Genomic DNA, 14,878 nt, shown 5'->3' on the forward strand with positions numbered 1-14,878 from the left:
CCAGTTCCTGAGGTCAATCAAAGTGGGGTTCACAAGGTGGACAGCTAGCGACAAACAAAATCTAGTGCATAGCAAATTCGTGTTAAACGTATGCACACTGTCCAGGGAGCTATCCGAATCACGTAATGCAGGAAAGGTCAAAACTCTGCTGATATATGGCACTTACTGAAGGATTCAATTTCTAGACAGAGTGTGTCTGGCAAGCAAGGGCCGCGGTATTTACAGTCAGTCCCGCGGGCTGCTCCTCATTGCGGTTTCGATGGCACTACTCTTGGGAAGCAAGCTATTACTTGAGTGTGAAGTCCAAGTACTCTGATCTATCTTCCGAATCGATTCTCGGGCTCCGCAGGGAATCCAAATCACTGACGGACCTTAAGGACTGGTATACATGTGTCAACGAGACAGCCAATTTTCGTCAGAATACTGCACAATTTCAAGCCAGCGAAATTATCAAAATGATTCTCACCTACCAGAGAAGAGTAACAGGTATTTTATTGTATCATTCTGTGTATGACGACCACGGCCGTGTTGGTCTAATGGGTAAATTGCTAGGACGCTGGCCCTTAATGGCTCGGATCCAACCCCACGTTGGATTTGGGACTATTCCTCGTTCCACTCCCTCCGGGATGGCCCCAGCTCCAGTAAGACTGGTGCAAAATGAGTACCGACGTTCTTTCCTGGGGCGGAAAGGCGGCCCGAGTAACGGGCTCACCACTCTCCCCCTACCAGAACAGCGGCGAAGAATGGCTGCAGTCAGTCCAACGAAGTCATGCTTTTCGACTACAGAAGACGGGAAGTCACTTTTACAAGCTCCGTAACAGACATTAGGAGGAGCAGAGATGTATACATCTATATCTAAACTCCAATGGCACTGTCCAACCGCCATGTCGTTCCTAGTCGATAGGTGTTACTGCGTGCGAACTTGGATGAGCATGTTGACAGCACATCGCTCTCCTGACCATTGTCAGTGTTCATTATCAGATCCACCACTTCTCAGTCGACTAGCTGCTCAATATTCCTCACAGGGGCTGAGTGCATGCTGCTTGCCCACAGCGCTGAGCGGATCCTGACAGTCACCCGTCCAAGTGCCAAGCCAGACATTGCTTCAATTCGGTGTTATGAAGGAACTAATGCTACCACTGTGGCGAGGCTACTGGCGATCTACACACTGCGAATCAATATTAAGGTTTCTCCCAGTTCCATTCACGAAAGGAGTATGGTAGCAAGGACTGCATGTATGCTTATGTCCAAGCTCGACACAGAACCGATGGACACGATGCTGTAGAATTTTCAAGTTTCCTCTGGAAAGCCGATTCATGGAGGTTCCCCAAGTGGTTGGTGCGAGATTCACGATACCTGCCATTTAAGATTTTGCAATAATTTTCTTACACCACCGCTATTCAGACGACGTTGCGGTCATTAACACCTCCATGTTAGTACGACTTGTCCTGTACGAATCCTTACGAGCGAGCATTATTTTACCAACGAAATGCTTTTCGTCACCCAACAGCTCTATCGATGCGTGACTTTTCATTTACCTACAACTGAGCCTATTTGTTCGTTTCCCTTCACACAACCACACTCTGTTACGTAAGTTTCTCATTAATTCTGTAGCTCAAGGAATCCACATTTCTACATTTCGTGAACACAACTGCTGTGGACTGGCAAGACAGCCAATCCACTATGAAGGAAGCCGAAAGGCACGCGTTTAAGCTCACGCAGGCTGGCGTGAGGTCTGGAACAGTTAAAGGAATAGAGACTAGCAAAAAAGGTACGTAGCTTCTGGAATACTTAACTTTAATCCATAATTGGTGAACATCGCTCTTGACGGTACATGTTTTACAGCATCAATAGTAACTGGTAATGGCGCCTTGCTAGATCGTAGCAAAAGACGTAGCTGAAGGCTATGCTAACTATCGTCTCGGCAAATGAGAGCGTAGTTTGTCAGTGAACCATCGCTAGCAAAGTCGGTTGTACAACTGGGGCGAGTGCTAGGAAGTCTCTCTAGACCTGCCGTGTGGCGGCGCTCGGTCTGCAATCACTGATAGTGGCGACACGCGGGTCCGACGTATACTACCGGACCGCGGCCAATTTAAAGGCTACCACCTAGCAAGTGTATTGTCTGGCGGTGACACCACATTCCTCCCCCGCAAATCGGCGGACGGTTGTGGCATAAGGCTTCCGCCCGCCGTGGGGAGGACCCCATGTTGACGTATGCGACGAGGTGGGGAGCCTAGCAACAGTCGAGGCTGTGCCACCCGCACCCTGCCATTCGGCCCGAGGGGAGATAGGAAACGCAGGAAAACCTGCTTCAGGGTGCAGCCAACATGCGGTGTATGCGCCCATAGAGAGACAGGAGGGGCCGAAGGGTCGACCTCCATCGAGCTGGGGCACCCTACGGGCGAAGACGACATATGGTCCGGAGCGGGCAAGAATTCCATGGCGGAGGACAACTGGTCACGGGAAGCGATCGGCGGCGCGTGACCCAGGCAGGCGCCCGGCGGTTGGAGCGACGCGTCCACCGCGGGCGTGGCGGGCGGGAGAACAGGCGGCGGCGGCGGCGGCGGCGGCGCGTCGCCATGGGGCAAAATGGAAGGCAGCGTCGGTAACACCTGGGGCTGAGGCGAGCCAGTAGATGGGTCCCCAGGGCGCTGACCGGACGGCACCGTCGCTGAAAGCAGACGGGGAGCGGCACATCCCGTGCGACGACAGAGGCGCAGCTGATTGAGATGCCGACGCACCTCACCAGAGGCCCCCAAAACCAGATACAAAGCGCGGCCGAGGCAGCGAAGAATGTGCCCTGCGAGCCAACGCCATGAACCTCGATAGTTGCGGTAGTAGACAACGTCGCCTGGAGCAAAAGCCGCTGCACAGGAACCTGATACGGCGGATGTAGCGAAGACATCAAGGTGCGATGAGGGCGTCCGTGAAGCAACTCAGCCGGCGAGCGACCATCTCGAGGCTGAGAGCGATACGGGGACAAAAAGAGCAGTAACGCGTCCTCCCGAGAATGCGACTCTTTCAACTTCAACATCTGTGACTTGAAAGTCCTGACCAAACGTTCAGCGGCACCGTTTGACTGTGGCGAAAACAGCGCGGACGTCAGATGTTGAATACCATTGGCCTTGCAGAATGACTGAAATTCTGCGGACACGAATTGTGGGCCATTGTCGGAAACGATAGTCTGTGGAAGACCTTCAATGCAAAAGATAGCGGATAACGCTTGGATAGTGGCAGATGACGTCATGGAAGACATCCGGACAACAAAAGGAAAATTACTGAATGAATCTACCACAACCAACCATCGAGCATTCCAGAATGGACCAGCAAAATCTATGTGTAAGCGGTTCCTAGGGGAAGTTGCTTTAGACCATGCAAAGAATTTCTGCGAAGGTGCTGATTGTTGTTCGGCACACACCATGCTAGAAGAGCACATATTCGTAATCGCGGCATCGATTCCGAACCAAGTACAGTGCTGACGAGCAAGTTGTTTCGTTCTCACTATACCCCAATGTCCTTGGTGGAGAAGCTTTAAGACAGAGGACTGTAACGAACGTGGGACCACGACCCTGGCCTGATCATTGTCAGAACGCAACAGCAAAACACCACGTCGTACATAAGTCTCTCCTTGTGAGCAAAAAATCGGCGACCCAACGGATCCCCGATCCGTGACTTTGACAAGCGCCATTGAGTAGCAACGAAACGCAGAACGGTAGCAAGGACAGGGTCGGTAGCTGTGGCTGTAGCTACACGACGAAAATCAATCGGAAACGATTCGACCAGTTCATCGGTTTCCGAATCAATGAACATGCAAGCAAGTTCGGAGGAATCGAATGCTCTATCCTCAGCAACAGGCAAACGGGACAACGCATTGGCGTTTCTGTGCTTAGCAGTGGACCGATACAAGATATCGTAGTGGTATTGCGAGAGGAAAAGAGACCAGCGAATAAATTTCTGCGCTGTACGTGGAGGTACAGGCTTGTTCGGATGAAAAAGCGATGTGAAAGGTTTGTGGTCTGTGATTATGGTAAAGTGACGACCATACAAGAAGTCATGAAACTTTGTAATACCAAATACGAGAGCCAATGCTTCTTTCTCGATCTGTGAATAGTTTCTTTGCGCAGACGAGAGCAATTTGGACGCAATGGCAATTGGGTGATCGTGCGAGCGATCTTTGTGCGCAAGCACAACACCGATCCCGAAATCCGATGCATCCACCATCAACAAAAGGGGCTTCTGGGGATCGATTGGCGTAAGGCAAGTGTTGGAAAGCAACGCCGATTTCAACCGGCGAAAGGCGCGTTCGCATTCCCTCGTTCAGACGAACGGGACACCTTTACGGCGTAAGCGATGAAGCGGAGCTGAAATGGAAGAGTCATGCGGCACATATCTGTGATAATAATTGATTTTGCCCAGCACACACTGTAGCTGCTTCAAATTCTGCGGCGAAGGCAAGTCTTGTATGGTACGGAGGTGCGTGGGTTTGGGATATATGCCTTGGGCATTGAGTACATGTCCCAGGTATGGCAAGTCACGAGCAAAAAATACACAGTTGTCCTTCCGTAAGCGAAGACCATTTAGTCGCAGGACCTGAAATAATGTTCGGAGATTGGCCAAATGTTCTTCTTCCGTCTTTCCAGAGATCACTATATCGTCCAGATTGTTTGCTGCAGAAGGAACCGACGCACAAAGAGTTTGTAGATATTGCTGAAACAATGCAGGGGTGGTTGCTCACCCGAATGGCAGCCCTTTAAATTGATACAAACCAAGATGTGTGTTAACCACCAAAACGCGCTGGGATTCTTCGTTCACCGATATTTGTAAGTGATTATCTGCTGGGTCCACCTTCGAAAAATATTTGCCCAGGCACAGTTTGTCAAAAAGCTCTTCTGGGAAAGGTAAAGGAAAAGATGCAAACACTAGCTGTGGATTCACTGTTGCCTAGAAGTCGGCACAAAGTCTCAATTTACCCGAAGGTTTTGGCAAAATTACTAAGGGTGATCCCCAGAGAGAAGCCTGCGCACGTTCAATTACACCTTGTGATTTCAAATCGTGTGAAGTTTTTGCAACCTCATCACGCAATGCATGGGGAACATTGCGCGCTCTGAAAAATTTCACTTGCGCGTTTACTTTCAGTTCCAAATGTGCTTTATAGTTCTTAGCGCAACCGAGGCCCAGTGCAAAAATGTCTGCAAATTCTTCACGTAGACGAGAAACACTGGCTGAAGGCACAGTCTGGTTCACTGTTAGGACCTGATTTACCACAGACAAGTTAAAGAACTGAAATAAATCGAAACGAAACAAGTTCACTGCCGAGAAGAACGAAGAACGTAAAATGACACAAGTTTTGTTTGTCCTTTGGACGTTGCAAGAAGGCTGCACTGTCCTAACACAGGAATCTCTTGACCTGAATAGCTAGTTAACGAAACATTTGCGGCACGCAACGGAGGTGTGCCCAGCTGTTTGTAAGTGTCTTGATTGATCAGTGAAACTGCAGCTCCGGTATCGAGCTGGAAAGGTATCACTTTGCCATTAATGTCCAAGTCTACAAAAAGTTTATTGTACTGCTGACGACAAGAGCGACAGTCTCGTGCAACGTGAACTGACACTGGTACAAAATCACTTGCGACTTGATGGGAGTTCCGGCGATGTCAACGCACACTATCTGTGGGATGAACACAGTCACTGTTAGAGAGAGTGGCACTGGGCAGAGTGGAATGAACGACATGACTGCCATGGGCAAAGTTTTGCGAGCCTGAGTTACCTTGGTTCGATTCCGATTCCAGAGCGAAGCAAATGGTTTTGAGTTTCCGATCTGAGCTTTTTGTGGCAAACACTCTGAACTTACCCTTTTTTATTACAGTAAAAGCAAATAGCTTGGCATGATGGGCAATTCTCACGTGAATGTGTGTTTAGTAGCACACCGCGGGCATGATGTGAATACTGCATTTGCTTGCCGGCGGGCCACACGTGGCTGAGAGCCTGGCAGCAGCGGCGCTGCCGGATGCGAGGCCTGTTTACCGCTCCGTGCAGCTCGCCCGGCGGGCCGGTTAACCTGACACATGGCAGGCGAAGTTTCAAATGATTCCTGAGCAAAGTCTGGTGTGTCCTGCCGATCCAATATGTCCATCACTTGTTGAAGGGAGGGATTGGCTAGTTTCAAAATCTGTTCCCTTATACAAACATCAGAAACATTCTGTGCAATTTCATTACGTACCATAGTATCTGAATATGGGAGTCCACATTGACACTGAAATGCAAAATCCGTAGTAACACCTTGCAGGGTTGCAACCCACTCCCGATTAGTCTGACCTGCCGTACGTTTTGTACGAAAGAGGTATACCGTTTCGCAACTACATTGTCTGATTGCTTGAACTATGCATCTAATGCAGACAAAATTTCATCATAGGACAGAGATGTTATGTCGTGTCGGGGAAATAATTTGACTATCACATGGTAGGTTTGCACCCCAATGGACGACAAAAGAAAAGGCTGCCGCTCGTTACCTTGAATTCTGTACGCGGCGAGATGGAATCCAATTTGGCATGACCACTCCGTCCAGCTTTCCAGTGCAGCTTCAAAAGGTCTGAAAGTTGGTGCAACTGCGTGTTATGGCTGCGTTAGCGGTGGAGCGGTGGCTGCCGCATCGGTTTGCATTGCACGTTGACCCTGGATGAGCTGTCCAAGGGCATGCAGTAATGATGCGTCTGCTGATTATGTAAGCGATAAAATTCGGACTGTACATCTGGAGATTGTGGCGAAGCCATGACACAATGAAATCAGGGCAGTATAGATAAGAACACCGTTTTGACTCGTCGCTAATGTTGTGTTGGCAGAAGAGCCAACACCATGTTACTAGAGGAGGCCGAAATGCACGCTTTGTAGCTCACGCAGGGTGGCGTGAGGAGGGAAGAACTATACTGACGTGAGGTGTGGAACATGACAAGGAATTAGAATTCAGAAAGCGGACGTAATTAGTTTCATACTTAACTTTAATCCATTAATGATGAACGTCGCTCTTGACGGTACATGAGTCACAATATTATCTGTTCAGAAGACATAGTAACTGAATATGGCGCCTTGCTAGGTCGTAGCAAATGATGTAGCTGAAGGCTAGACTAAACTGTCGTCTCGGCAAATGAGAGCGTATGTGGACAGTGAACCATTGCTAGCAAAGTCGGCTGTACAACTGGGGCGAGTGCTAGGAAGTCCCTCTAGACTAGACCTGCCGTGTGGCGGCGCTCGGTCTGCAATCACTGATAGTGGCGACACGCGGGTCCGATGTATACTAACGGACAGCGGCCGATTTAGGCCGGCTGGAGTGGCCGAGCGGTTAAAGGCTCTACAGTCTGGAACCGCACGACCGCTACGGTCGCAGGTTCGAATCCTGCCTCGGGCATGGATGTGTGTGATGTCCTTAGGTTAGTTAGGTTTAAGTAGTTCTAAGTTCTAGGGGACTTATGACCACAGCAGTTGAGTCCCATAGTGCTCAGAGCCATTTGAACCATTTGAGGCCGATTTGAAGGCTACCACCTAGCAAGTGTGGTGTCTGGTGGTGACACCACAAAAACTATCTGACGAGCTAAAAACACCAACAGCACCTTGTTACCCCAATTTCATGGCACAGAAGGTATCGGGTGTATAGATGCCTAGTTGGTTTCCACTTAGACGATATTCTTGGAATCTATGCTGTTTCCCACGGAAACAATTCACGATCCGCCCTCACAGCTGCAATTCTGTCAATATCTGTCTTGCTTTCCAACTTCACAGATGCTCTCATATATTCCTTCCTGGAAAGAGCGTCACGTCACAAAGGATTTCACGGATTAATGGCTGAACCACAGCCGAGAGGTCGTTTGCAGAGTGAATCTCTTACATCCTGAAAGAGTTGAACTGTATGCTCACCAGTATTAGAATGTGTTTCCAGCGCCAATCTATCAGTAACTATCCACTTATTTCCATCTAGATTCGCCAGGATATTGACATACTAAAATGGGATCTTCGCCTCAGGAAAAAGAAGGGAACAACCGAATTTAATGTTTCTTTGAGGAGTGCCAATTCCTTCACCACATAATACGATATTTATACGTTTAGACATTAACAAGCAATATTGCTGTGAATTTTTTCGAGCAGTGTGAGGCCATCTATCGTGACCTTAACTGTCGAAACCTCGTGATAATATATTATTCTAGCAGCAGGAGTCAAACAGCAGTGAGGCAGCAGTGCTTTAGGGGTGACTATCTACCTCGGCTCCGGAGGCCAATTACCTGGCCAAATACACTCCTGGAAATGGAAAAAAGAACACATTGACACCGGTGTGTCAGACCCACCATATTTGCTCCGGACACTGCGAGAGGGCTGTACAAGCAATGATCACACGTACGGCACAGCGGACACACCAGGAACCGCGGTGTTGGCCGTCGAATGGCGCTAGCTGCGCAGCATTTGTGCACCGCCGCCGTCAGTGTCAGCCAGTTTGCCGTGGCATACGGAGCTCCATCGCAGTCTTTAACACTGGTAGCATGCCGCGACAGCGTGGACGTGAACCGTAAGTGCAGTTGACGGACTTTGTGCGAGGGCGTATAGTGGGCATGCGGGAGGCCGGGTGGACGTACCGCCGAATTGCTCAACACGTGGGGCGTGAGGTCTCCACAGTACATCGATGTTGTCGCCAGTGGTCGGCGGAAGGTGCACGTGCCCGTCGACCTGGGACCGGACCGCAGCGACGCACGGATGCACGCCAAGACCGTAGGATCCTACGCAGTGCCGTAGGGGACCGCACCGCCACTTCCCAGCAAATTAGGGACACTGTTGCTCCTGGGGTATCGGCGAGGACCATTCGCAACCGTCTCCATGAAGCTGGGCTACGGTCCCGCACACCGTTAGGCCGTCTTCCGCTCACGCCCCAACATCGTGCAGCCCGCCTCCAGTGGTGTCGCGACAGGCGTGAATGGAGGGACGAATGGAGACGTGTCGTCTTCAGCGATGAGAGTCGCTTCTGCCTTGGTGCCAATGATGGTCGTATGCGTGTTTGGCGCCGTGCAGGTGAGCGCCACAATCAGGACTGCATACGACCGAGGCACACAGGGCCAACACCCGGCATCATGGTGTGGGGAGCGATCTCCTACACTGGCCGTACACCACTGGTGATCGTCGAGGGGACACTGAATAGTGCACGGTACATCCAAACCGTCATCGAACCCATCGTTCTACCATTCCTAGCCCGGCAAGGGAACTTGCTGTTCCAACAGGACAATGCACGTCCGCATGTATCCCGTGCCACCCAACGTGCTCTTGAAGGTGTAAGTCAACTACCCTGGCCAGCAAGATCTCCGGATCTGTCCCCCATTGAGCATGTTTGGAACTGGATGAAGCTTCGTCTCACGCGCTCTGCACGTCCAGCACGAACGCTGGTCCAACTGAGGCGCCAAGTGGAAATGGCATGGCAAGCCGTTCCACAGGACTACATCCAGCATCTCTACGATCGTCTCCATGGGAGAATAGCAGCCTGCATTGCTGCGAAAGGTGGAGATACACTGTACTAGTGCCGACATTGTGCATGCTCTGTTGCCTGTGTCTATGTGCCTGTGGTTCAGTCAGTGTGATCATGTGATGTATCTGACCCCAGGAATGTGTCAATAAAGTTTCCCCTTCCTGGGACAATGAATTCACGGTGTTCTTATTTCAATTTCCAGGAGTGTACATTCATTAATGAAGCCCGAAGCCAGCACAGTAATTTTGCCTGCCTGATTTCTGTGAAATAATGAACTAGATTTGTAGGAGAGATTTTACGAGTATTTATATGTTTCATTATTACGTTGTGTTCACACCGGAAAGCCTTCTTTACTTTCGAAACCATTTATTGCTGGATAAGGATCTTACACATATGGCACAATAATTATCAAAGGATGATTTGCTGCTTCTGATGTAACCTGGTTCAAAAATAATTACTTGTTCGTTAGAAATGTTTAAATTTCAAGAAAACTAACTCTCCTATAGATATACAATATAGACATAATATAAAAAGACACGCACAAGTATATTATTCAATCAAGCCATGTTCATTTTATCCGCATGTGGTTTATGGCGAATCATAACGTACGATCTTTGGAACCAGATACCCTTCGATTGTGCAGCATTATGGTAAACGATATCGTTTGGATTTCAGTAAAATCCTTTGGTTGTATGACAGTGTCATATGTGCTGAAACTAACACTGTCTCAGGCGCTATTGCGGACAGCCTTCATCAGGGAGATGAAGGCTGCTTTATATTTGTATATACAGTGTGTTATGCCTATAAGGGCGGGTATTTCCATTGACGACTGAGGAAGGTGTACTGAACAACATTACTATTCACTTCATTTGCAGACTAATAATATTATAGCTGTTAGGAATGGTATCTTTTTAGGTTGGTTAGTACCTCCAACTAAATGTGGCAGGAGGAAGCTATGAACGTATATTTTCATTGGACAGCAGATGAGGTGTTCAACTGTGGACACTTGGGTTCTAAACAGTTAGTTAATACTGACTGTCGCAATACACTTAGCGATGCAGTTATGACCATCCAGGAAATATCTGGTGGTGAATTATGTGTTTATGTGTAAACAGTTCAACACAGAGAAAGAAAGAAACAACAAACATATTTGTGTGTGTCTGTATTGAGATACTACATATAACAATGTGTGCCTTTATACATTTTACACACTATATTAGGCTTCGATGCTTACATTCTTATTATACATCTGATGTGTCCTCACAAGAAAACACTAAAGGAATACAGGTATTTCTATTGACGACTGAGGAAGGTGTACTGAACAACATTACTATTCACTTCATTTGCAGACTAATAATATTACAGCTGTTAGGAATGGTATCTTTTTAGGTTGGTTAGTACCTCCAACTAAATGTTGGCGGCTAATATTGTTGTTTACTTTTACCCAAATTCAACGATGATCTGTTCTACAGTAGGACTATATAACAGTTGTCTTGGTTTCTATTATTAAAATAAGTATTACTCATCTCTTATGTTTTATTATATTCAATAAGCATCAACGATTATATTTTATATATCATAAAATAAAGTATTCAGCATCTGTTTTAAGGAGACCTTGCTTAATTTGGAAGTGTAGTATACTGGGATTATGAAGTCGGGCGTGATTCATGTGTTGGTGCTACATGCCAGTGTTTCCTGTATTCCTTTAGTGTTTGTTAATTTGGCACTGCAGTCCCCTTTGCTGTGCAGGCTGGGAAGGCAGGCGACGACGATGCTGCGGCCGCGCTCGGGGAAGGAGTACCAACCCATCAACCAGTCCATCCTGGAGAGGGACGTCGCGCTCAACTAGGAGGCCCCACCACCACATCTTGCTCAACGACAGCCGAACCGTCTTCTCGCAATAACTACGCTCTACTCGCCAGTTTTATAGCATGGAACCGCTTACTCTCGCAATAATCTGATGAGACCTGCATTTGTACTAGTCTACTTTGCGAACGGCTTCGGCTGTACCTCGAAGTCGTTCGCGACAACTCCGATAAGACTGTCAAAACTACAAAAAATAATTTCTTCCATTTTATTTTCATTGTATGCATAATGTAAAGTGTGAATATAATGTAATTCCTTCTACTACGTAACGTGTATAAAGAAAGTCATTTTTCTTCATGTGATAAGCCATTTTCAACTCGTGTCAGATATTTAATCAGGACACACTGTTCGAGCTACTGACTTGTATCATATTAAACTTCAATAAAATTAAATTTATTTAACTTGGCTTTTACTTACAACCAAGTGCTTATCATTAATCACCTTCGAGAGCCATCTGTTTCACTTTTCTGAATGAAGAGTGCATTCAAGCGGCTAGCAAACTTTGCTAAATAAGGTATTTAGATGACGGCAGTAATGGAAATCAGAACAATACAATTCATTACAGATCTAATAAAGCACAAGGGATCATTGTGTTACCGCGAAGATAATCACTCTTAAAACAGGAAATTTAGGAAAGCATACGTATCACTAACTACTTTGTCCCGTAACCACTCACATTCTCGAGGAAAGTGTTTAGTTATAGGCTGATTAGAGCAAGCGGTGTAGTAGAATGTTCGTTTGACATCTTTCCTAACAAGTGGCGAATTTTCCACAGGGCCATAGATGTTAATATTGATTTGGCTTAAAGTATTACAAAAATTTGGAAGTTGTTGACAGTCGGATACCCTCAAGACTGGAGAAATAATTTGTCACGCCGTACAATGTTTGGATGGAACAGATACGATGATATACCTCATCAAATGGAACGTAAGAAATTCTTAAGATGTTCAGACCAAGAAGCAATAGTATTACACAGGGTTATCCAAAAGTCCAATATCGTTTGCAAGATCAGTACGTCAGGAAACAACTTCAGTAGAGAGGTAAAATTTGACACACAAGCTTAAAATTACATGTGGTTTTACTGAAACGAAAAAAGCGCACGAAACGACCGACAGATGGGGCTTCATATGATACGAAGGGAATAATCAATACAGCAACTGATTTTTAGTAAAGAAGATATTCCTTATAACAAACGGTCAACATGTCGGGCGTCACTCATCAACAATACCTTGGTACTATAGTCGAGGGTCAATGTCGTGAATAGCAGTGTACATCACGCCACTAACTACTGTAAGAAATTTCTATCGGATGTTGTCTTTTATAATCCCTAATGAGAACGGACGATCGCAGAAAGTTGAGACTCCACAACCAGCAATCATACAGGTTGATGTCTGGGGACCTCGGAGACCAAACATGGCGTAAGTGGCGGCTCAGCAACCGATCCTCACCAAAAGACGTGCGCAAAGGATTTTTCACACTTGTAGCAAAAACAGAGTGGAGAGCCTTTCTGCATAAAAGTGGTACCTTCCAGCAAGTGTTTATCACCCAGGCGGAGGATGACGTGATTCCGTAACGTACCAGCAAACCTCTGACCCATCACGCTGACGATTCTCATGCGGTGTCACTGAGGTGTTGCTGTCCAACTCTATGTGTTGGCAGGCTTTAGCACTCGTTTTTGGCTTCAATAAAGTCCGTTGTCATTTCAGGCACGTGTGTCAAGTTTTACCTTCTTACATACGCAATTCCGCGAATTACTGCAATTTCAAATGTTAACTTTTCAGTCATCCCTTAAATTAATATTTTGTGGAGTTTTCGTGAGCTCAGAGAAAAGCATACATATCAAGAATTCGAAGCGAAGTACCGTTTTATCATTTCCCAAGTACTATTTCGAGATTTCTTTGATCAAAGTCGACATTCGATCGATGCCCATTGTTTCAGAGCCAAGGGACATTAGTCATGGCGAGAATGCAGACCCAGATGTGAAAATTCAAACCACATCTACGCTGCACGCCGCATTAATTTGTTTATTTGCTAGTACCGAGGTCTTGGTCTCCCCCCCCTCTCCCCTACCCCTAGCTGTGTAACAACGTACACTCTTTACTAACGAAACTTCAAGTGATGCTCCTTTCAACATGTGTAATACACTCCTGGAAAATGAAATAAGAACACCGTGAATTCATTGTCCCAGGAAGGGGAAACTTTATTGACACATTCCTGGGGTCAGATACATCACATGATCACACTGACAGAACTACAGGCACATAGTCACAGGCAACAGAGCATGCACAATGTCGGCACTAGTACAGTGTATATCCACCTTTCGCAGCAATGCAGGCTGCTATTCTCCCATGGAGACGATCGTAGAGATGCTGGATGTAGTCCTGTGGAATGGCTTGCCATGCCATTTCCACCTGGCGCCTCAGTTGGACCAGCGTTCGTGCTGGACGTGCAGACCGCGTGAGACGACGCTTCATCCAGTTCCAAACGTGCTCAATGGGGGACAGATCCGGAGATCTTGCTGGCCAGGGTAGTTGACTTACACCTTCTAGAGCACGTTGGGTGGCACGGGATACATGCGGACGTGCATTGTCCTGTTGGAACAGCAAGTTCCCTTGCCGGTCTAGGAATGGTAGAACGATGGGTTCGATGACGGTTTGGATGTACCGTGCACTATTCAGTGTCCCCTCGACGATCACCAGTGGTGTACGGCCAGTGTAGGAGATCGCTCCCCACACCATGATGCCGGGTGTTGGCCCTGTGTGCCTCGGTCGTATGCAGTCCTGATTGTGGCGCTCACCTGCACGGCGCCAAACACGCATACGACCATCATTGGCACCAAGGCAGAAGCGACTCTCATCGCTGAAGACGACACGTCTCCATTCGTCCCTCCATTCACGCCTGTCGCGACACCACTGGAGGCGGGCTGCACGATGTTGGGGCGTGAGCGGAAGACGGCCTAACGGTGTGCAGGACCGTAGCCCAGCTTCATGGAGACGGTTGCGAATGGTCCTCGCCGATACCCCAGGAGCAACAGTGTCCCTAATGTGGTGGGAAGTGGCGGTGCGGTCCCCTACGGCACTGCGTAGGATCCTACGGTCTTGGCGTGCATCCGTGCGTCGCTGCGGTCCGGTCCCAGGTCGACGGGCACGTGCACCTTCCGCCGACCACTGGCGACAACATCGATGTACTGTGGAGACCGCACGCCCCACGTGTTGAGCAATTCGGCGGTACGTCCTCCCGGCCTCCCGCATGCCCACTATACGCCATCGCTCAAAGTCCGTCAACTGCACATACGGTTCACGTCCACGCTGTCGCGGCATGCTACCAGTGTTAAAGACTGCGATGGAGCTCCGTATGCCACGGCAAACTGGCTGACACTGACGGCGGCGGTGCACAAATGCTGCGCAGCTAGCGCCATTCGACGGCCAACACCGCGGTTCCTGGTGTGTCCGCTGTGCCGTGCGTGTGATCATTGCTTGTACAGCCCTCTCGCAGTGTCCGGAGCAAGTATGGTGGGTC

General features: G+C 48.1%; 1 protein-coding gene across 1 annotated transcript in view; it reads left to right on the plus strand.

Moving 5' to 3' along the window:
- Positions 1–11,705, plus strand: part of LOC126151430 (uncharacterized) — a 428,037-nt gene extending 416,332 nt beyond the window's left edge. The window contains exon 15 of the mRNA XM_049915941.1: positions 11,243–11,705. Coding sequence (XP_049771898.1) covers positions 11,243–11,342 — 100 coding nt within the window. The 3' untranslated portion in view covers positions 11,343–11,705. The remainder of the gene's footprint in view (positions 1–11,242) is intronic.
- The last annotated feature ends 3,173 nt before the right edge of the window (positions 11,706–14,878 follow it).

The sequence above is a fragment of the Schistocerca cancellata genome, chromosome 2 (genome assembly GCF_023864275.1).
Source record: "Schistocerca cancellata isolate TAMUIC-IGC-003103 chromosome 2, iqSchCanc2.1, whole genome shotgun sequence".
Taxonomy (NCBI): domain Eukaryota; kingdom Metazoa; phylum Arthropoda; class Insecta; order Orthoptera; family Acrididae; genus Schistocerca; species Schistocerca cancellata.